Raw genomic sequence first — 22,365 nt, forward strand, 5'->3', positions numbered from 1 at the left:
CTAATAGGCCTTCTCGAGATGTGGGTGGGAAACGGTCCAACGGAAAACAGCCCAAGCCCAACATCTCGGAAATACAACAAGACATGCCACTTATATGGGCCACATAGGTAGGAAACCATTTTTGTGGGAATTTGCTTGTTGGGCCAACCTTGGGCTCTGATACCATATTAGGAATGTGGCCTAAGTTAACCCAAAAGCTAGCTCAAGAGTTAAGGATTGTCACATCCTTTATATACTTTCCAAAGATCTTAATCCCAAGCAATGTGAGAGATTCTAATAAGTTTCTATAAAACCGTAAAATTAAAAAAAAAAAACGAACCAAACTAAACCGAAAAACCAAACGCCCCACCCCTAAACAGTAAACACCACACTTGCAACAGATACAAATGTTTTGACTTTAAAACTTTACGTCAGTCATACCTTTTAAAACTTTTAAAAGGAACTAGACAAAAATGGGAGAGATATTTGTCGGTTGCGACATACCACGTAACTTTTAAAAACATTTTAAAGTCTTAAAATCCTCATCCAATCACCCCTTTGACAAAAATTTAGCGTTTGCGTTTTGAAACGCTGAACGTAATCGCCCGAGTGAACGTTTGACAAAATCGAAACTTAAGATTGTCAATTTCCTTCACCCATTATTAACCTTTCCTTTTCTACAATCATACTGATATAAAATCTCTGCGAAAATCGTGGTGATTTCAGAGATTCTCGCGTCCTAAGTAAAATCAAATCGTGGTTTTACCCTTTTTAACTCTCTCTATAAATCAAAAACTGATCTTTTAGCGTTTTAAAAAAATAAAAAAACAGATCTTTAGCGTTTTCTCGTTCCCGCTAACTTCACCGTGACTTCAACGAAGAGTCGTTTCACTAAATTGCGCCGCCATGAGCAACCGCCGTGGAGTAACAACCGCCGTGTCGAAACGGCGTCCGGTGATTCACGTGTTACCAGACGAAACAGCGATACGAGTAGTCTGCCACGCGTCAGTAATCGGCGGTATCATCGGTTCAAATGGTTACGTTGTTTCCAAACTCCGTCGTGAAACCGGTACAAAAATCCATTGCGAGTCTCCGGTTAACGGCTCCGATCACTGGGTTGTCTTCATCGTTGGTTCAACCGCTGTTAACAAAAGTGTTCTATTGACTGATAGAGTCGGAGATTTCTCCGGCGGTGAACACGAAGATTGGGTGACTTGTGATGTTTCCGCAGCTCAGACGGCGTTGATTAGGGTTTTGGAGAGATCATGGGTTGTTTTAGCGGCGAAGGATGGCGGCGGAGTTGTTGATGGTGAGGATGAAGAAGCTTATTGTGGGATTTTGGCTGATCGGAATCAGATTGGTGCTGTTTTGGGTTTGGGTGGGAAGAATGTGGAGTGGATGCGGAGAAGTTCTGGTGCCATGATTAGGGTTTTGCCTCCTCCGATTTGCGGCACTAACACTGATGAACTCATTCAGGTTAGGGTAAAACTAAAACTTTAAAGTCTTTAGCTTTTTGAAAAATTCTGGGTTTAGTGTTGAAGAAGTAGAAGCAGTAACATTGTGGTGATGTATGTAAAAATCGAAAAAGTTGATAAATTTGTTTCTTTTTTTGGTTTTTGATTTGTGAATGTCACTTCTTTGTGTGTATTAGATTACTGGCGATGTCTTGGCTGTGAAGAAGGCACTAGTTATGGTATCGACTTGTATTCAAGATAATCCACCTGTCAACGGGTATCCACAGCCGCTTTGCATCAAAGCTTACGAGTCATCTACTGATGGGAACTCAGAGGATCCACATTCTGAGTTTTTTCCAAACCTGCGTTCTTCGGTGCCTAATGCTTCAGATTCTGCTTCGTCGAATAGACATTTACCAGCGGTGTATGATGAAGGAAATGGTACAGAACGAAAAGTTGTGTTCAAGATAATCTTCACAAGTGTTGTAGCTGGAGGCATTATTGGGAAACAAGGAACAATTATCAGAGCTCTGCAGAATGAAACAGGTGCTTCTATTTCGATTGGAGCTCCATTGAAAGTATCCGGTGAGCGAGTTGTTACTATTTCTGCACGTGAGGTATAGGTTTCTATTCTCATGCTTGCTGCTATATGTTTATCCGAGTTTCTTTGTTGACATAATCACATTCGCTTTGTTTTTTTTCTTAGAACCTCGAGTCACGGTACTCTCATGCACAAAATGCTCTGGCTCTTGTCTTTGCAAGATCTGTTGAGATTGATGTTGAGAAAGGTCTGCGTCCGGGATTGCACAATGGTGCTGTAGTGAAAACTAAGCTATTGGTACCATCGCAATTTGCTAATAGCTTAGTTGGAAACGGAAACAGAGAAGCAATCATAGCAACCGGTGCTGATGTACACATTCCAGTAGACAACCAGATTTTAGAATGGATCTCAGAAAATGAAGTGGTGATTGAGGTAACTGCGTGTTAACTTGTAATCAGTGTATGCTTTTTCCCTTAGAGATGAGAACATTGCACAATTAACCGAGATTTGCTCCTTTTGATTCGCTTATTGTTTTCAGATTAAGGGAGAGTATGGTCATGTACAGAAGGCCTTGACTCATGTTTCATCCAAATTACGGGAAAACCTATTGCCAAAGAAGGTCCTCGGAGAAATGAGAGCTAGAGTTAGTAATCCATATGAAAGTGCAGGAACAAGCCAGATTTATAATCTGAAACAATCACAACAAGTAAGTGTGTTTCTTTCCCCCAAGCTAGAGTTTAGTTGCTTCCATCTAATCTTTATTCAACAAAACCGCAGAACTCAAGCAGAGGTGATTCTCTCTCGGTATCAGATGGTGAACAAAACTTTAAGATGGTCAGAAGCGGTGCAGAAGTAATGAAATTGAATTCTGTAATGCACACCGAGGTCCTTAAAGAGGTGGATGAACTCAAAGGCTTTACACTTCCACAAAGTTTGCTGGAGGATGACTTGACACAGGAAATGAAACAGCTTCAGATGTCTAGGAATGGAGACGTCTCTTCTTTACCACAACGGTCTGTTCTTGCCAAACAACAACGGTTCCATGTTGTTAACAATCATTCTCGATGAATATTACAACAGAGTTGGTTTTTGTTTTGAAGCAGAGGTAAAGGTGTATATGTGAGAAAAATCACATTGGAGTTAACCGTCGAGAAAGATGCTCTTGGTTCACTCTATGGCAGAGATGGCACCGGTGTGGATAATCTACGACAGGTACATAAATCAGACCTTCTTGCAATATATCCCATAAGATGCTAGACAATGAAGTTGATTGAGAGTTCTTGCAAACTTACAGATTTCAGGAGCCGGAGTGGATGTGAAGGATCCTACAGGAATTGAAGCGACGGTCTTAATAATCTCCGGGAATCCTGAGCAAACCCGCACAGCGATGTCTTTGATCGAGTCAATCCTTGATGATCAATGATTGTGTGTATGCAACTACTTTTGGTTTGTTTCGTTTTGTCTATTCCCAAAACTCCAGCCTTATTTTTTGTGACTGGTTTTTGAAAACTAGCATTTGTTGCTCGTTAGAATCTAATGCAGTGTTGTTATCTTAGAAGAATACAACATTTTGCCGGTTTACCAATGCCGGTTCACGATTCATTTTGTCGGTTTACCAATACCGCAATACAACAACAGCCAAGAAAATTTTAAAATCATACCAATACCGGGTTACGTTTCATTTTACCGGTCTGATGTGTTCGGTTTGGTTAAAAGTTAATATGGACTATGGGCCCAATACAAAAAAGTGAAGGCCCATGTAAACTTTACGGGGAACGGTAACACAAATAATCTTAACGGTCGTCTTCGGAGATTTCAAAATTTAAACACAAAACGCAGAAAAGGAAAATCAAATAATTCCTCCGGTCACGCCTTTCTCTTATCTCTCTCTCTCTCTCTCTCTCTCTCTCTCTCTCTCTCTCTCTCTCTCTCTCTCTCTCTCTCTCTCTCTTTTATCTTTCTCTGCATATCATAAGCTTTTCAATTTATTCATCTACGAAACGATTTGCTTTTGGGATTTGGAGAAGTTTCATAATGGAAGATGTTCAGATCGATGCTACTGTTCCGGTGGATCCAAATGTCACGTCACTTTGTTCACCGAAGATTCCTAATTTCGAATTTATTAGTGATGAAACAGAGAAATTAGAGATCGGAGATACTTCCATTGATGACTGTGATGATTCTTTGGGCGATTCCATGGTGTGTGATCCGAATTCAAGATTGGTTCCCACTGGCTTCACAAGACCTAATCACACAGGTTCAATTCTCTCACTTTCGATTTCAATTTTACAAAATCGAGTTTGATCTTGGGTTTTGGATCTGATTCTTTTACCCGATTACTTAGTGTTAAACCCTAGGGTTTCAATGAGAGTTATGCATTGAGGGATTGATTTTTGTTATTGGTGTTAGCAGATGAGACAATTATGTTCATAAATGCTGGAGGAGATGATTCAAAGGTATTAGATTCTGAATTGAATATCCTCAGAGACACCTATTTCGAAGGAGGGGATGTGCTTAGAACAGAAGAGTCTATAGTTGAAGCTGGAGACTTTCCGTTCATTTATCAGTCAGCACGTGTTGGGAACTTTTGTTACCGGTTAAACAATCTTCTTCCTGGAGAGTACTTGATCGATTTCCATTTCGCGGAGATTATTAATACCAATGGACCTAAAGGGATAAGGGTTTTCAATGTCTATGTTCAGGATGAGAAGGCAAGTAGAACAACTGAAGATGGTGTTTTTTTTTTTCATGTAGTTATGAATATGAGATTTGTGTAAATGCTGAAAGAAGTGTTTTTGTTATGTTTCAGGTGTTAGCTGAGTTTGATATATTCTCTGTTGTTGGCGCAAATAGGCCACTCCTGTTGGTTGACTTAAGGGTCATGGTAATGGATGATGGATTGATTAGGGTAAGGTTTGAAGGAATAAATGGAAGTCCAGTGGTTTGTGGGATTTTTCTGAGGAAAGCGCCACAGGTTTCAGGTAATGGCTCTTCTCTTGTGCTTGCTTTTAACTTGTTTAGGGAATCTTCAAAGTTTTCAGTTTCCAACTCATTCGTTGCATTACTTTACAGTTCCAAGGACATCACAAGATTATATTAAGTGTGAGAATTGTGCTACCGAAATAGAGATTTCTCCTACTCGGGTACTGTTTAACTAGTTTTGCTGGTTCGTATTCCTAAAAATATAAGTGTTATGGATTACCTGAGCTTCTTCTTTATTTATGTTGATATTTGAGCAGAAAAGACTTATGCGAGCCAAAGCTCATGACAAGTATGAGAAGAAGATAGCAGAGCTTTCTGAACGATACGAACATAAGACAAATGAATGCCACGAAGCATGGATGTCATTGACCTCTGCCAATGAGCAACTAGAGAAAGTGATGATGGAACTCGACAATAAGATGTACCAGGCACGCTCTCTAGGTAATGAACTTGTCATTATATCACATGTGGGTGAAAGTGGGAAAAATTCCCATCAATGTCAATGTCAATCCAAATTTGTTACTATTATGTCTTTTTTTGACGGAGGTTTTCTTACTTGATTCGGTGCTTACTTGAAACAGACCAAACTGTGGTAACACAAGCTGATTGTTTGAAGAGTATCACTAGCAAGTATGAGAATGACAAGAGACATTGGGCCACAGCACTTGATACTCTGCAGGAGAAAATAGAGGTAGCTGTGTATTTCCTCAAGTACTGTTGTATCCAGTATATATGTTTTTGAAAGATTTCTTTTTGGAACTTATGAAACTGTTGCTGTGCAGATAATGAAAAGGGAACAATCTCAGCTATCACAAGAAGCACATGAATGCGTGGAAGGGATCCCCGAATTGTATAAAATGGTTGATGGAGTTCAGGCACTAGGTGAGTTTATTACCTCCACTCATTTGGTCTGAAGATGGGATTTAAAAGGGAAATTTGATGAACTAATACAATATCAACTCGTAAAAACAGTTTCACAGTGCGAAGATCTCAAGCAGAAGTACAGTGAAGAGCAAGCAAAGCGAAAGGAGCTGTACAACCATATACAAGAGACTAAAGGCAATGAATCTTATTTAGATTATTGATTTGCTTTAGCTTCTTTACATCATACTTTAATAATTTACTGATAGCATGCATCCTTATATCAGGCAATATTAGGGTCTTTTGTCGCTGCCGCCCTTTGAATAAGGAGGAGACATCAACTAAGTCTGCCACAATTGTTGACTTTGATGGAGCAAAAGATGGAGAGCTTGGTGTTATTACAGGAAATAATTCCAAGAAAAGTTTCAAGTTTGACAGAGTTTATACACCGAAAGATGGTCAAGGTAGTGTGATATGTCATGGTCAAGTTAGATCATTAAGTATAAATAACACTAATAATTAACAAAGTTTCTATCTTTATTCCGCAGTTGATGTTTTTGCCGATGCTTCTCCTATGGTTGTTTCAGTCCTAGACGGCTACAATGTTTGTATTTTTGCCTACGGACAAACAGGAACAGGAAAGACGTTTACAATGGAAGGTACTCCACAGAACAGGGGTGTTAACTATAGAACCGTCGAGCAATTGTTTGAAGTTGCTAGAGAAAGGAGAGAGACAATTTCATATAACATATCGGTTAGTGTCCTTGAGGTCTACAATGAACAGATAAGAGACTTGTTGGCAACATCACCAGGGTCAAAGAAGTAAGAATTCTCTACCTAATTAAATCGTAAACAAATAGGGATTGAAACAGAAGTTTATCTTAATTCTTTTTGGATTTTGCTACCAAGGTTGGAGATAAAACAATCCTCTGATGGCTCTCATCACGTTCCTGGATTAGTAGAAGCAAAAGTGGATAATATAAATGAAGTCTGGAATGTGCTTCAGACTGGGAGCAATGCAAGATCAGTTGGATCAAATAATGTGAACGAGCATAGCAGCCGCTCTCACTGGTACCATATATGCCTCTCTTGCTATCTTGTTTGCTTATTTCACATTTTGTGTCACATTATGAGGGTTGTTTAATATTGTTAATCCTTGCAGCATGCTCTCTATAATGGTAAAAGCAAAGAACCTAATGAATGGTGATTGCACAAAAAGCAAGCTTTGGCTTGTAGATTTAGCTGGAAGTGAGAGATTGGCAAAGACAGATGTGCAAGGTGAGCGTCTGAAGGAAGCTCAGAACATCAATAGGTCACTTTCAGCTCTCGGGGATGTAATATATGCATTGGCTACAAAGAGTAGTCATATTCCATACAGGTTCGTTTAAACTTGCATAATTATTAACACTTTATACCTTGACTGCTTTAACACTTTCCAATTATTAACTTCAGGAACTCAAAATTAACACATTTGCTTCAAGATTCACTGGGTAAGAAACTTCATGACCTTTGTTTAAATATCAATCCGTGATTACACTGTGCTTCTTCTGGTAATCTAGTGTGTATGTGAAAATGATGCAGGAGGTGACTCAAAGACTCTGATGTTTGTGCAAATCAGTCCCTCTGAGCATGATGTAAGTGAGACTCTAAGTTCACTTAACTTTGCAACTCGTGTAAGAGGGGTTGAATTGGGTCCTGCGAGGAAGCAAGTTGATACCGGTGAGATCCAGAAGTTGAAAGCAATGGTATGACTTCTGCAAGTTTTTTCTTATTCTTCCTGGATTTGTCTTTTTAGATTGTGTAACAGATTTTCCTTAATTGTTTCTTGTATAACTTTTAAAGGTGGAGAAAGCAAGGCATGAAAGCCGATCTAAAGATGAATCCATAAAGAAACTGGAGGAGAACATACAGAACCTGGAAGGTAAGAACAAAGGCAGAGACCACTCATACAGAAGTCTCCAGGAAAAGAACAAAGAACTCGAAAGCCAACTTGATTCACTCCATAACCAATCAGAAAAACAAAACGCACAGCTCCAAGAAAGACTAAAGAGCAGAGATGAGATTTGTAGCAATCTCCAACATAAGGTTCCTTCTCTTTTTTTCATTTCTGCTTAACATTTCATCGATCACCATTTCATGGCTAACATAATTTATTTTTCCCATTAAAGGTCAAGGAGCTAGAGTGCAAGCTACGGGAGAGACACCAATCAGATTCTGCAGCTTACCACCAGAAGGTATCTTTAGTTCAATACTGTTACATAAATCTCATAATGTTTTGTTGAGGAATACCAAACTTGTTAAAATGATGCCTGCAGGTTAAGGATCTTGAGAATAACTTGAAAGAATCTGAAGGAAACTCCCTTGTGTGGCAACAGAAGGTTAAGGATTATGAGAATAAGTTGAAAGAGTCTGAAGGCAACTCTCTTGTGTGGCAACAGAAGGTTAGGAGAACGACAGATCCATTTATCAAACTTTTCATTTGCAAAATATCACCATCTCGATCTTCTATTCGATATTGTGTCCCAGATTAAAGAGTTGGAGACAAAACACAAAGACGAGCAAAGCCAAGAAGCAGTGATACTACGACAGAAGGTTAGTTTCATGGATTGGCTCAGGATTTTCGAGCTTCTGAATTCCCGGTATCAAAAATTGTTTGTTATTTCGCAGATTAAAGAACTTGAGATGAGGCTAAAGGAGCAAGAGAAGCATATACAACAAATGGCAACAACTAGAGAATTTCCCGATGTTGCGAATGCTACTCCTAACGAAGTGAAAACTTGCTTCAAAGAAGATAACTTTGGCAATGAGAATATGGAATCCAACAACAACATCCTGAGAACATCAAACCGTCTCAAGACTAAAAGACACGATTCACTAAATCTCAATGAGATGACTAGAAAGAAGAGAGCCTCGAGAAGCGGCGAAACAGAGAACAATGGTGATGATCCTCAAATGAAGGAGAAAAGGATCAGGAAATCAGACCCACCAAAAGTTATCTCCAGAGTAGTCAGACCAACAAGACCAGCTTCTGGTTCATCAAGCCAAGTCCCTGTGGCTCATAAGAGAGTTATTAAAAGAGAACAACAAGAAGTTCTGGTCGGGAAAGAGAGAGACTCCAAGAAGAAGATTTGGTCAAGATAAATAATATCACTCAATAGCATAGAGAAACTCTTAATCTCTTGTGTTTCTCTATATGATTTTCTCTGTATGAAATTGAATATTAATACTTTCATACACTTTTCAAAGCCATGATCACATTGTTATTTCAATCTTCATATATAAACATTAATACATATTTGGTCTTATTATATTCATTCACCATCATATTACATCCAAATAAATAAATTTAAACCTCCTTCTACACTAAATTATTTTAACTCTTATCCAATTTATTTTTTCAAGTTCTAAAAGGACTTTCAAGACGAATATAATCATACATAACACCTTGAAACATTCCTATACTTCTCGTTTGAGTTAAATATATTGTATTATCACCAACACTTAGTAGATTTCCAGCAATGTCGATACTATACAATCTATATAACCCATGAATTCCATGTCTCGCGATCGCATTGTCCTTTCCGATCAAACCGGTTGTGAAAATATGACCGGATTTCGGATCGTTGATTCGAATTTGTAGTTCGGAACTAGCGGCTGATGCTAGAGCTAGTCGGAGTGTGTAGAGTCCGATCCGGTTCACGTTTTTTAGGTTGAATATGATTTGCCATGTCGTTGGTTGGTATGTATCGTTACCAAAGTTTCTATTGGATTAAACGTTAAGATAGTTATATATAATTTGAATAGAAGCATCAAAAATAAGGAATTAAATACTTATGTAGTACTAGTATGTATTTACCTCGTGACATGTGCAAAGAACCAATCTCTTCTATAATCACTTACACCGATTGTGTAGACAAGATCGTTTTGAGGGTATAAATCTGCGTAACGATCCCATAATCCATATTGCCTAAATCTGCAATCATTTAAATTTAGTGCCTATACTAGGAGTTTTGAATTGGGTCAACATGAAAAAACAAAAACAAAAAACGTAACAAACAAATCAACCCAATTAAAATTCAGAACTCTTAATTACTTATACGTAGATCTATTAAAAACAGTTTTACATGAGAAGATAATAGTACAAACCTGTCTTGAAGTGGGTTAACATAAAGCTTATTCATCAGTGTAGGATAAGGATCCGGTATATAGAATTCACCCGCGGTTCGATCCGGTACACCGATTTCCCACAATGTTGGACCGTTTCTCGGCGGTTCATACACTATAGGCCCTACATTCATCTCGCTACCTGCACACCCCAAAATAAATATTAACGCAGACAAATAATCGGGATTTGATCAACTGGTTCTCTAATCATATGAGCTAAGTGGGTCTAAAATGGACCTAAACATACATAAGTCAAAACTGAAGCCAAACCTAATACATTGATTCAATGTCACTTATATGTCAATGTCCAAATTATCGTAATATTTTTCAAGAAAATAAATAAATTGAATACATATGATCAAGCATGCTTCTCTAGCTATGATCAAAATGTGCTTATAATGGATAATTATACGTAGTGTATGTGTGTAAATATATACCTGGCGTGATGATAATGTTTTGCTCATACTTATAGTCTCCAATAAAACCAATACCCCATGCGTAGAGACTATAATTGCCTGCCCTCACATTCTCTATTATGAATCTCCCTTTTCTGTCAGCTTTCGTCCAAAATTGATACCCCTTTTTTTCCCAAAAATAAAATTAAAACACACTTATAACAATTAATTACAATAAAAAGAATCATTTATATACATTTGTATGAAGTACTGTATGAGTTGTTTTATTATCATACCTTGGATTCGGTTTGCCATGAACCGGCTTCACCAATTGGTGCCAAACCAACAAACGCAAATTTTCCATATATCTTTAACCTTGACACGTAACTACAACATTATATAGTCCAAAACAAAATAAGATTACAATCTAGAAGAACGTAAATATGTAAAAATTATATTTGACAAAAAAATAAGGGATGTTTATTTACCTGTCTTTGATTAAGAATTGACCTTCGATAGTTCCTCTTTGATGACGAAGAGGATAATCTTCTGAAGTTACAAAATCATAAGGCCAGCTTTTGACTTCTGCAGCCATCTGTGACAAATTAGTAATTCACCATTTTATATTAGTGTCAATCTAAGTTTTCAAAAAGAAACATAAGTTAATATAATTGATTCATTTAGTTTAAATGATAGTATGAGAAAGGAACCTGTCGTTTAGCATCTCTCCAGAGACGAAGAGTGGATTCTTTGGGAGAGACAGAGTTGAGATAAACCAAGACAGGACCAAAAACTTTCTTCCATGGCTCTCCATTTCTATAATCCATTCTCATCTCTTTTCCCGCATAATGCGTGCTCGTAAACATCTGCAAAAAACGTAATTATTTTAGGGGAATTAACAACGTTATTAACAATTTCCAAAGTATGAATATCATGATTTTTGGAGCATTGAGAATTAGCAATCAAAACCTAAATATATATCATGATTTTTGGAGTTTTAAGTGTATTTAAAAAAAAAACGTATGATAAATGGACTCACGGAAAGTGTGATGGGTCCAGCATGAGAGGTGAGGTCTTGCTTGATGGGGCCACCAAGACGGAACTCATCGCTCGGAGTTATCATCCAAAACCCAACCGGTGGGTCCGATGTGATCCAACCATGCACATTGTTGTCTTTGTCTTCCATTGAGTACATATACTTATCATCCACCTGCGTCACACCAAATGACCAAATCATTTCCCCATTGTGTGTTGTTTTAACAAAGATATAAACAAAACTACCCTGAAAAAAGAGACATTTATTTACGGTGACTATTTAGGAACGGTATAAATTTGTTTTTTTTCAATCGAAATACATAACAAATTATCCACACAAAAAAAAAACCTTTCATATATAATATATAGTTTTATCGTGTCAAATATAAGTGAATGATGTAAATGCAATATATTATTAGATATGGAGTATATTAGAAACATGTATATATATACCTCTCCTTTGAGCATAGGGTTGCTTGGATTTGTCAAAAGAACAGCTTCTTTGTAAGCTAATGTCTTAGAATTGTCTCGATCCGCCATCGATGGCATGCTTCTCTGTCGATCATCGGATATCGCCATAAAATCAAATCTGAAATTCATATCCCAAAAGCCACAAATTTTTTCACTAAATTAACTAGTTGAAATTGGCATTTAAATATAAATATAACTAGTGAAAAACGTATGGTTACTTTTTCGGGTTGAGCTTGAAGACAATCCTGATTTGGTCCATGTCCACGTCGGGCCAACCTCCTAACCTCTCCAATATACCGTACATGTATATTCCGGAGACACCACTTCGAATAATATATCTTCAGAAAAAATTTACATTGGATTATTAAATTATTAATTACTTTGGAGGTCATAATTATTAAATACACATAAATATCTCTTAATTAACGATGATCTCTACGTACCTTTTATCTACGTTTAGGGGGACCAAGGAGCCTCGTTTGGAGATGGTCCACGTTCTTGTAAATGAAATTTCAATTTGTTCTTCGTTCTGTGTTATGATTTCAAATTTAGTTCCTTCTAATCTACGAAAAACACACACAAAAATATAAAACTGTTAACTTTACATGTATAAATATCATCAGATACATCGATTTCATTGTTCGATTATTATTTGTAATATATACGGAATAAGAATATTTTTAGTGTATAAAATTATATCACCATAGATTGAAAAATTGAAATAAATATATACTTCACGGTAAGCATAAAAAGTTATAAAATTGACTGCGAGATATATAACAAAACAAGACAAGGAGAGTCTGCAAAACTCACTTGTCAGTCTCCGATTTCTTTCCCGGTTCATACCAGACTACGTCCCAATACCTATTTCCATAACAATACGCCCAAAAAAATTGCAATTAGACATTATTAAAAAGTTCTTTTGATTAGTATGTATTTTCTTAATGTAACATGTTCCAAACATATAAAGAAGTTGTGTTACAAACTCTTATGTTAAAAGAATAAAAGAATCTTACCCACGATCCTCAATTTCGTCGTCCAACACATTGTCGATACCATGGTATTTTATCCCAGTAATTAAGCCTTGTGGGCTCGAGAAAGTAACTTGAACAATACCATTATCAATTACCACCTTAAAACCAACAAAATTCTTATTATATTGTAAGAATATATATAAATTTGAAAGAAAAAAATAATTGAATAATTCTTACCGTGTCATCATGACCAACTCTCCTTAGCTGAACTGTTAAGGCTGGTATGTTTTGTCCAGGCTTTGTGATGTTAAGTTTGTTTCTGTAATAAAAAAAAGATAAATAAATTAGACCAAATCCGAGAGAGAGAGAGAGTAGGTATTTTTGGATTAGAATTATTCATTATTTCATATTTTCATTTAAGTTACAATAATATTAATCGAACTGTTAAAACTTAAAAGTATTTAAAATAGCTTCAAAAAACACTTGAGAGTTTTTAGCATTAAAATTACTAATTTATTGGTCCAATAGTTCTAGGTAGGGTCTACTAATTAGAGTAGATGATATGAAAACAAATTTATTTATTTTTATTCAATTTTTTGAAATTTTAACCATAGTGATCTAGCTAGTTATTAATTATAATGGTTGCCTATATCCATGCAATCAAAGGAAAATAGTTTTTGGTCTACTAATTAGAGTCATTGATCTGAAAACGAGTTATTTCATTTTTGTTTGGGTTTAAGAACTTCAACATTAAAACTGTAGTAGTTAATGTATATGGTACGAACTCCACTTGAATATGAACGGTCAAATTAATTAGTTGAAGAGTGTTGAAGACGGAAAGAATAATTCCAATTGAGGGAACACAAATATCCATCATGGTATTAAAAGGCATAAAGAACATAAAAGTACTATATAAAAATAAATAATAGTATAAAATAATCTGTTAAAAGAAAATATACCAAATATTTTTTGTATTATATGTGTGTGAGAACTGAGAAGAAGAGAAGTACTAGTTTAAAAAGAAAGACAAGTAGGTTTTGAGCCGAAAGGTAAAAAGTAACCCAATATTTTTCCAATGTTGTAATTAAAAAAAATAAACGAAGGTTGAAATTTGAAAGATTAATAAGAGAAATTCCATAAACATTGTATTCTTCGTTTTTTTTTTTCGTTTAACGGAAATAGTGACTTTTTGACACTCGTCTCGTGACGATCTCGGTTTCCAGATTCTCCTCTTTAGATGTTTTACGTTATAAAATTTGAATGTTTTAACAACAAAAAAAAAAGTATATGTTTTTTTTTGTCTTTCTAACAATTGATATATATATATATATATATATGCGTGTGCATGTGTAGTTTAGATATAAATCCAAATTAAAGAAAGTAGCCAAGCATTGTCAATTTGTCATTACCAACGAAACTTCAATTATGTTTTGGTAAACCATTTGTCATATAGTCAAGGGAATCAAAACCATTTCATGAACAAGAAAAAATTAATAGTACAATAATTACCTTTAAAAGTTAAAATGGAAAACTCAGCAGAAAAAAAAAAGTTAAAATGGAAATGGAATCAAGGGAAACCTTAGCTTTTTCTTTTGTTTATTGCGTATTGACTAAAATTAAAGCTAAACATTTATTTTAATTATACTTTCGCCTTAAGGATTTTTTATATATATAATGGTTTAATTCGTCTTAAGGCTTATAATTTTATAATTATACTGTATAATTTCCTCATGAACACAAGAAAAAAGACAAGTGAAAAACTACAAAACAGTGCACCAGATTCTGATGAAAAAAGTTAAGAACCTCTGTTTGTTCCTTTCAGTAAGTTTGACATGTGAACTTGGAAATTTAAAGCTTGTGAAATCAATGTTTGCGTTTAAAAAAAAAACAAAAATAAGGTACAAAAAAACTAAATGGGTAAAAAAGACCCGACCCGACACAAACAGAGATGGGTTAAGAGAAAACGTACTGTGATCTCTGAGAATGAACACTTTGAAGAAGAAGAAGAAGAAGAAGAAGATGTAGAAGAAGAACTTGCACAATGATCCGACCCGGCTTATTCGCCGGAGCTCCAACTTTCATCTCCACCACAATTCACTAAACTTCCGACATAGAAACCAACCGTTAAGGCAAAGATACGTATATCATCAACACACAAATAGGCGTTTGTGTGAATATATAGACAAGCATTAAGAAAACCTTTTTTAAGGTTTAACTAAAAATGAGGATTAATTACAAGGAAAAAAATCTGCAACAATGAAAAAGTAATTAAGTTTACCTTTAAGATTTTCTTGTGTTTTGGGTTTCTTGGTAAGATAAAATTTGAGGAATGCAGAAGAAGAAAGAAATCTTTTCCTTTTGTTCAAAAAAAAAAAAAAAAAAAAGAAAGAAATCTTTTCCTATGAAGAAGGTAATCTCTCTCTCTCTCTTCTCTCTCTTCTCTCTCTTCTCTCTGAAATTCACTGATTATTCTTTTTTAAGTGCTTACAATAATTATAGGATTAGAATCTTAAGTAGCTTTATATATCTCACAGAGTCTGCATTCAGATGTGGGGGAGGTGTATATAGAAATATATGTGTGTATGTATATGTTGCATATATATCTAAATTCGTGGGCATACGTAATTGATCTAGACCATCTTAAGGTTGCAGGTGTGACTTTTTGTTGCCTAACCTTTTCATCTTTTTTTATTATAAAAAAGATAAAAATGTATTAAATAGATGATCTTATTTTGCTGTAAAAATATATATGTATATATATATATATATATATTAAATTAATAAACGAGAAATATCATATACTATTTTTCAACTAAACAAATATTATTGCTGTGTTCTAACTAATACATTCATCACATAAAATAAATAAGAAAATGTATGCTTTAGGTTAATCGATATTACGAGTAAAAAAAACAGAAACTATGAGACTTTTGTGTTAAGAAAATGGGAACATCGAACATGAAGAAAAATCAGGATAAAAAAGAAACTGAACAAGATTTTTTTTAGTTTACGAATTCTAATTTAATTTATAAGTAGTCTAACAGTTAAATGTATTACTACTACATTCATAACAATGAGGTAATTAATAATTTGAAGTTATTTTTTCCGTTTCAAAATATAATATGTTATAACTAAAAACACGTAGATTAAAAAATATATATTTTAAAATTGTTCAACCAATCATAAAAACAACTGCATAATATAAATAATTATAAAATATCAAACTAATCTATAATTTGTTTAGAAACTTGAAAACATATTATATTACGAAACGGAGAGAATATAAATTTTTATCCCAACTTCATTCAAACTTTGTCCCGATTGAAAACACACTCCTATATGAAACGGACATGGGTAGATGAAATCAAGACAGGCCAGACAGAACTTTTGTCCATCCTAAATAACATTTACCATTGAAAAATATTTACATTCATTTGTCAAATTTAACCTTACCTCATTGTCCCATGCGCAAAAAGTTTCTGCTTCGTTTTTTTTTTGGACAAAAATGTTTCTTCTTCTTTGTTTTATTTGTTGTCGTTTTATGATGTAATGAAACTTGTTGAACCTCTGCCTATAATTTGTTGTTAAGTTTCACATAAATGTTTTGGCATTTCATTTACTCACAATTACTTTAACGTCTAAATTTTTTTTTTTTTAAAAACCGTTTGTATACGGGTAACCTCTACGAACTTAGATTCGTCAATCGGTCAGAGTACGGTCAACTTTCCGTATCTTAGGCGAAGTACCAAATTAAAATTGTAAAGAAAAGTAGTAATAACTACCGAATGGTACATAGAATTTCTCTTACGACGACTTTTGGAGGGATTCAAAAATATTAGTTATTCAGAAAATATTACTCCCTCCGTTTCGTTTTAGCTGTCGTTTAAGGTTTTCTCACACAAATTAAGAAAACCATTAAATGTTATGTTTTACCCTTTATTAAGATATTTTATAATTTTTTCATTGGTCAAAACATTAAAACAATAGGGATAAAACTGGAATTTTTACAAAACATTTGCATTGAAAACCTAAAACGACAACTATTATGAAACAAAATTTAAATCCTAAAACGACAACTAAACTAAAACGAAGGAAGTAGTATATTGTTAAAATATAAAAGTCAGTGAACCAAAACGACGACTTATGTGTGAAACACCCATTAAAAAAAAAAAACTACGGGTCAAAACTCAACAAGTATCCATAAAGAATTATCTCTAGTGGGTAATTAAAAATTTTCTTCTTCTTCTTCAAGTAAGTGCACACTTCTTTGATCGATTTCAATTATACAACTTGAGAACTGTCAATCCTTCTAACAAAACAAATTCGACCGAATTTTTGGTTTGAATTTAGGTTATAAACACTATGGTGACACCAGTATATACAATTAAAATTATATAACCCGGTTCTACATACATTATATGCATGAGTAGATATATAAATTAGTAGGAGTACAAGGAATTTATTTGGAAAAAAGTAAACAAATACTTCCTCCGTTCCTTGAAGTTTGATGTTCTAGTGTTTTGAGTTTGTTCCACAAAGATTGATTTTCTAGATTTTTTTTTATTTTTAATTAATTGATTTTAGTAAATCGTAGATTTCAAGGTGTAATGATTAACTGTTTCAGATTACTATTGGTTCATAGTTTATTAAAAAATATTTAATAAAAGTAAATAATTAAACAATGATTGTTTCTTAAGAAATGTGAAATGTCTAGAAAATCAATCTTCTAGGAACAGAGGGAGTATATAATGGGTTAGTTCGTACGGTATCAAATTGGCCAAACAAAATAGAAGATGATGATGACATAATACCGAAATAACGGTCTTAATTTGACTTACACATTAGGATTTGAGACTGTATCTCTCGACCCCAAAAGAATATTTAGAATACATTATAGAATATATAAAAATCGCATACTATGTTGACAAAAAAAAGTTCTCTGGTAATTAGGTAATAACGAGATGATCTAACTCTACTACTTTTCTATTACTTTTCGATAACTTTAAGTGATTAAGAGAGGTACTTAATGCAGTCGAAAGTTGAATGTTTCTAACTTTCTTTGCGAATAACTTTTCTTACACAAATTACAAATACAATTCTTGATTATATAAGTCATAAGATACTTTTATTTACCATCTACACACGGATATACTATCTAACCATTGGAAAAGTACTTATAATACTATTGCTATATCATATGTAGATAAATTAAATCAAAAGAAATTGCCAAACCTAAAACTTAATTAAAGACATCAACCATTTATAAACAAATGATGGCGCATCAAGCCGACCCACTATATACATACATACAACGATACAACATAATTAAATAAACATAATTACATAACAAACAAAAACACACCACTATATACAAGCAACGATACAACATAATTAAATAAACATAAGTACATAACAAACAAAGACACATTTAGACTTATGTGTGGCTGTATGCAAATTAGAGATACTATAATAGTTACACGATACAAAAGATAATTAAAAATGAAGATAAACATAAAAAAGCGAAAAAGATATATATATACATTACATTATGGGTATTAATCTAATAATTACGGCAAAAATGCGTTACAGCTTCGTGGTTTCGTTGGTGCAAGACAACATTTTCAAAGTAGGTTAGTTACAATGGTAGAGAGACTATTTAATTTTCAATTTTCCTCTTTTGAAAAAGGAACAAATTCACATTTAATTTTCTTATTTCAAAAGTCAAATTTGGTTGAGTTCTTCTTTCCCCGTAACCGTAAGTTTATGTGTTTTTCAACGCATCGTAAGGTTAAAGTTGTTGAAACGCATAATTATCTTTGTGTATCTAGTATGTTTTCTTCTTCTTCTCGTTAATGATATTCATATTAGTACTATAGAGTAGGTTTGATATTGTTGAGCTAAGATTTTGATATTCATGGTTCTTTGAACGATTGAATATATATTTGAGTAAAGCCTATTTAAACTGGTACTTTTTTTTCATTTCAACTTTCACAAATCGCAATTTAGGGAAAAATTTATGTTTCAAGAACGACTTCTTTTCTACCTATAGATCATTTTGTTTGAAAAATAAAACCAAATTGTTGGATAATGCTTTTAGTAAAAAGAACATATGAATTATTTTTTGCATATTTTGGAATTTAAGTTTAGGCAAAATTAAATGAAATAGCAAATAATTAATTCTTTTTGCATGTGACCAAATTGCCTTGAAATTCAAGAGTCCATATATATATGTGGAAAACGTCATTGGTGATGGGTTGTTGTTGCTTCAGATATGTTGTTGATCGAACTTAAAGTCGCTTCATTTGGTATTTGTAAGTGATCATTGTCTTCCGGCTCAACGAAAGGTGCTCTTTCTCAAAATAATATGATGCAAAATGGTTGAGATGAACATCAGTAATATGTGTAGTTTTATGGCTAGAAAATTGTCGGTAATAAGATACAATGTGATGTGCTATCGGCAGTTGGATATGATAAACCGTATATCGCGGTTCACAAAACCTTTCATTGAGAAACAAAGCGATCTACCCGTTGCTTGGAGTTAGTCTAAAAAACAAACAATCTTTCAACTTTGTTGTAGATAATTCTGACTTTTAAAAAGGAAATAAAATCTGATGCAGTTGAAAGTGTCTTTAAAAACTGCATCAATTCATCGATACTTTTTAGGGCTATTGGACGTTGAATTCAGTCCACTACATTACACAAACATAATTGCAATGTTATCTTTTTCCTTTTTAAATGCTCACTATAAAAATCAGACAAAAGGATAAATTTGAGATAATACGTGATCATGACCACAACTAATAAATAAGACTTAATCATGTTTCTGGTGAACAAACGTATAAATTATGTCAATTCGTCTAGTGTTGTTTTAGTTAGCTTATATTTTACTAATTTCGCCTAAATAAAAGTTATTTGATCTGGTTAACAAAAAAAAAATATATATATATATATATTTGATCTAGTTATTTGTATTGAGTTTCCTCTATACTCGCTTGTAGGTGACACCTATCCAAACCGAAACCAAACCGAAAACTGATCCGAATCCAACACCTATCCAAACCGAAACCAAACCGATGACTCATAAAATCCGAATGGATAATAAACTCTCCTACCCAAATTATCTGAATCCAAATATATATCCAAACCGAGACCGAACCGAAAAGTCATAAAATCCGAACGGATAATAAACTCTCAAATCCGAATATATCCAAATCCGAATATATCCAATTCGAATCCGATCTGAAATCCAAATGCCCGGACCTACTCTCTTGCGACTAACTCCGGTGAAGGATTAAAAAAAAAAAACTAAAAATAGATTTGTGCTTCTAGAAAATTAATTAACGATTTATAGTGAAGAAGAAAAAGGACAAAGATTAGTCACATGGATATCATTGTTGAGGATTCACAAGACTTGCTTATGTCCCTTTTGCCCTTTACCAAATTGTTTCTGTCTACTCTTGTAGATTCTCCACATAAATGATAACATGCGTTCTCTTGTTTTTGCCATAGTCTCTATTTCTATAACTTTTTTTTTTCTCTGTTATTTAACTTTAAGCTAATATTTTTAGCGCCAGTTAAAAAAACGCAACTTATTTGAAAATTTGATGGAGTCTTTATAGTAATTGTCATATTTGGTATTAAATTCAGGTTAACATCATATGTGCTTTAGTAAAAAATTGAGTGGATCCGCAATAAACAAAAGTAATTATTTACATATAAAAGTTATTTTGTCGTGTTGATCACCAAATAATTAATTTTAATCTGAAAAAAAAGATTTTGGACTAGAGAGTGTAAATTTTCCAAAATATATATATGAACTTTTTTCTTCCAAACAGATAGTATCTGGTCTTTGTGGCTTCTTCTTCACCATATGCTAGCCTCTTTGGACTAACCATGGCACTGCCTAATCACAACAGTATTTTTCATAGTAGGCCTTCGGCCGGCCCGTGAGTCCAACAAGAGAGTGTCTCCATTTCTTTATTGCAGTCCACAATCCATATAGAATTGGTCCTAAATCAAATAAAAGGGAGAGCAAATTTAATATGATTTATTTATGAGATGTTTGAATTATCATTTCCATGTTTTTAAGTTAAACCACGACGAAAACTTTTATTTGATAAATTTATAATGCGACTAGCTAGATGAATGAAAAGAAATATTCAAAATAGAAGAATAACAAAAACAAGTTGGCTTGATATAAATTATCAACGTCTAAAGAAGTGAAGCAACGTAAATTTCTCTACTAGTCATCATAAGTTCATAACCATCTTAATCTAAATTAGAGAGCACAAAAAGAAAAAAGAAGAATAACATAAATTTTATGGATTAGAGAGATCATAAGGGATTAATATGAAAGTAAAGATGATGGAGAAAAAAAAAAAAAAAAAAGATGATGGAGAAACGTTATGGTTAATTACATCTGAGGGGCAGTCCTCAGGTTTGAGGAACTCTTAGCAATTGTCACCACCATTCACAAAAATTTAACAACTGCATGTATTTCTCAGTTTAAAGAATATGAAAAATGAAATAAAAAGTCAAATTGAATGTGGTTCACTAACTTGTAGTATAGTTTACTTACCCATAATTGGTGTGTATAAGTGCGGACTATTTTTTTTTTTTTTTTCCCCATAAATAGAAAATGTTTTTGTACAAACTAAGGGTGTGACTGGATGTTATAAATAGAGGAAAAGAATTGGAAAGAAAAATAATTCTTCTCAATTATTCTGTCATTCCTCCAATCAAGAAGAATTTATTCACCGACCAATTCTTCTCAATTCTTCTACTTTTCAGTAGAAACAACTATAAAAATTTCCTCCCATAAATACATGGTATACAAATTTCTTCTACTATTTATTTTTCTTTTCTTCTCATTTCCTCTCTTATTTTTCTTCTCTTTTCTTCTTAAACCAGACCAGTCACACCCTAACTTTTTTGGTTAACGTAATTCTATATCCATATAATAAGAGTTAATGAAGTATCAGTAATTTTATAAAAATGGCAATAACATGATCAACTGTTAATGAATTTAAACAATGAACTCATGATGGCCAACAACCTTGGAACATATAGTACAATTACAACCAGAGTTCAAGTTCCAAGGACTCAAATTTCAAGCTTCAATAATTAAGTAACTAGCTAAAACCTCATAAACCAGTGGCGGATCCAGGATAATAACTTGTATGGGGCACAGCTTATGTGTATAATTAACAATATTAAAGGCTGTAAAAAAAAAACTAACAATATTGAATTTACATAATAAAATGAAACCATACATGACGGAAAATAAATAAAATAAAACCATATATTTTTACCTTTAATCTATATTATTAATTGGGAAGCATTGGATAATAAATAACCTTATAAAGGGTAAAGAATTACAAAAAATGCCATTGGTTTTTAGTGTTTTTAAATAACTTCATTAAGGGTACAATAGTAATCACAAAATTAATATATTTAAATAAAAAATAGTTTAATTCTTTTAAATACTTATTAATTTCCAAAAAAATAAA

The 22,365-nt window shown here is 33.6% G+C and overlaps 3 protein-coding genes across 6 annotated transcripts; 2 read left to right on the forward strand and 1 right to left on the reverse strand.

Annotated features, from left to right (window-relative positions):
* The first annotated feature begins 419 nt into the window (after nt 1-419).
* Nucleotides 420-3,572, forward strand: LOC9314692 (KH domain-containing protein HEN4). The gene is made up of 7 exons (XM_021028577.1): nt 420-1,455; nt 1,631-2,050; nt 2,140-2,406; nt 2,513-2,680; nt 2,752-2,987; nt 3,078-3,186; nt 3,269-3,572. The coding sequence occupies exons 1-7, from the start codon at nt 886-888 to the stop codon at nt 3,395-3,397; spliced, it is 1,899 nt and encodes a 632-aa protein (XP_020884236.1). The 5' UTR covers nt 420-885; the 3' UTR covers nt 3,398-3,572.
* Nucleotides 3,573-3,880: 308 nt separating this feature from the next.
* Nucleotides 3,881-9,106, forward strand: LOC110229181 (kinesin-like protein KIN-14R). Of its 2 annotated transcripts, none has more exons than XM_021028578.1 (19): nt 3,881-4,231; nt 4,387-4,685; nt 4,784-4,955; nt 5,047-5,117; nt 5,214-5,397; nt 5,538-5,647; nt 5,739-5,838; nt 5,929-6,015; nt 6,105-6,281; nt 6,366-6,639; nt 6,727-6,888; nt 6,980-7,195; nt 7,270-7,307; nt 7,399-7,562; nt 7,660-7,902; nt 7,986-8,051; nt 8,133-8,258; nt 8,344-8,409; nt 8,485-9,106. In XM_021028578.1, exons 1-19 carry the CDS (start codon nt 4,009-4,011, stop codon nt 8,956-8,958), a joined length of 3,252 nt encoding a protein of 1,083 aa, XP_020884237.1. In that variant the 5' UTR covers nt 3,881-4,008; the 3' UTR covers nt 8,959-9,106. The 2 variants fall into 2 exon arrangements, with proteins under 2 accessions (XP_020884237.1, XP_020884238.1); XM_021028579.1 differs by having other exon boundaries at nt 8,133-8,195.
* On the reverse strand, nt 9,097-15,211 carry LOC9314693 (probable rhamnogalacturonate lyase B). Of its 3 annotated transcripts, none has more exons than XM_021028581.1 (16): nt 15,135-15,211; nt 14,826-14,953; nt 13,094-13,175; nt 12,899-13,014; nt 12,696-12,746; nt 12,326-12,445; nt 12,101-12,220; nt 11,865-12,000; nt 11,416-11,586; nt 11,087-11,242; nt 10,865-10,971; nt 10,673-10,763; nt 10,419-10,560; nt 9,964-10,123; nt 9,674-9,790; nt 9,097-9,578 (listed from the first exon to the last, which is right to left on the reverse strand). In XM_021028581.1, exons 2-16 carry the CDS (start codon nt 14,936-14,938, stop codon nt 9,215-9,217), a joined length of 2,046 nt encoding a protein of 681 aa, XP_020884240.1. In that variant the 5' UTR covers nt 14,939-14,953; nt 15,135-15,211; the 3' UTR covers nt 9,097-9,214. The 3 variants fall into 3 exon arrangements, with proteins under 3 accessions (XP_020884240.1, XP_020884241.1, XP_020884242.1); XM_021028582.1 differs by having other exon boundaries at nt 14,826-14,958; XM_021028583.1 differs by lacking the exons at nt 13,094-13,175; nt 14,826-14,953; nt 15,135-15,211 and having other exon boundaries at nt 12,326-12,440; nt 12,899-12,990.
* Between the last annotated feature and the right edge of the window lie 7,154 nt (nt 15,212-22,365).

Source organism: Arabidopsis lyrata (assembly GCF_000004255.2).
Source record: "Arabidopsis lyrata subsp. lyrata unplaced genomic scaffold ARALYscaffold_4, whole genome shotgun sequence".
In the NCBI taxonomy this organism is placed as follows: Eukaryota; Viridiplantae; Streptophyta; class Magnoliopsida; order Brassicales; family Brassicaceae; genus Arabidopsis; species Arabidopsis lyrata.

Coding starts and splice junctions, on each gene's coding strand:
- LOC9314692 (XM_021028577.1), top strand. CDS start 886: ATGAGCAACCGCCGTGGAGTAACAACCGCCGTGTCGAAACGGCGTCCG. Junction 1,456..1,630: donor ACACTGATGAACTCATTCAG/GTTAGGGTAAAA, acceptor TGTGTGTATTAG/ATTACTGGCGATGTCTTGGC. Junction 3,187..3,268: donor GTGTGGATAATCTACGACAG/GTACATAAATCA, acceptor GCAAACTTACAG/ATTTCAGGAGCCGGAGTGGA.
- LOC9314693 (XM_021028581.1), bottom strand. CDS start 14,938: ATGAAAGTTGGAGCTCCGGCGAATAAGCCGGGTCGGATCATTGTGCAA. Junction 11,243..11,415: donor CTGGACCCATCACACTTTCC/GTGAGTCCATTT, acceptor CGTTTTTTGCAG/ATGTTTACGAGCACGCATTA. Junction 9,791..9,963: donor GTTAACCCACTTCAAGACAG/GTTTGTACTATT, acceptor AAATGATTGCAG/ATTTAGGCAATATGGATTAT.
- LOC110229181 (XM_021028578.1), top strand. CDS start 4,009: ATGGAAGATGTTCAGATCGATGCTACTGTTCCGGTGGATCCAAATGTC. Junction 7,903..7,985: donor GTAGCAATCTCCAACATAAG/GTTCCTTCTCTT, acceptor TTCCCATTAAAG/GTCAAGGAGCTAGAGTGCAA. Junction 8,410..8,484: donor CAGTGATACTACGACAGAAG/GTTAGTTTCATG, acceptor GTTATTTCGCAG/ATTAAAGAACTTGAGATGAG.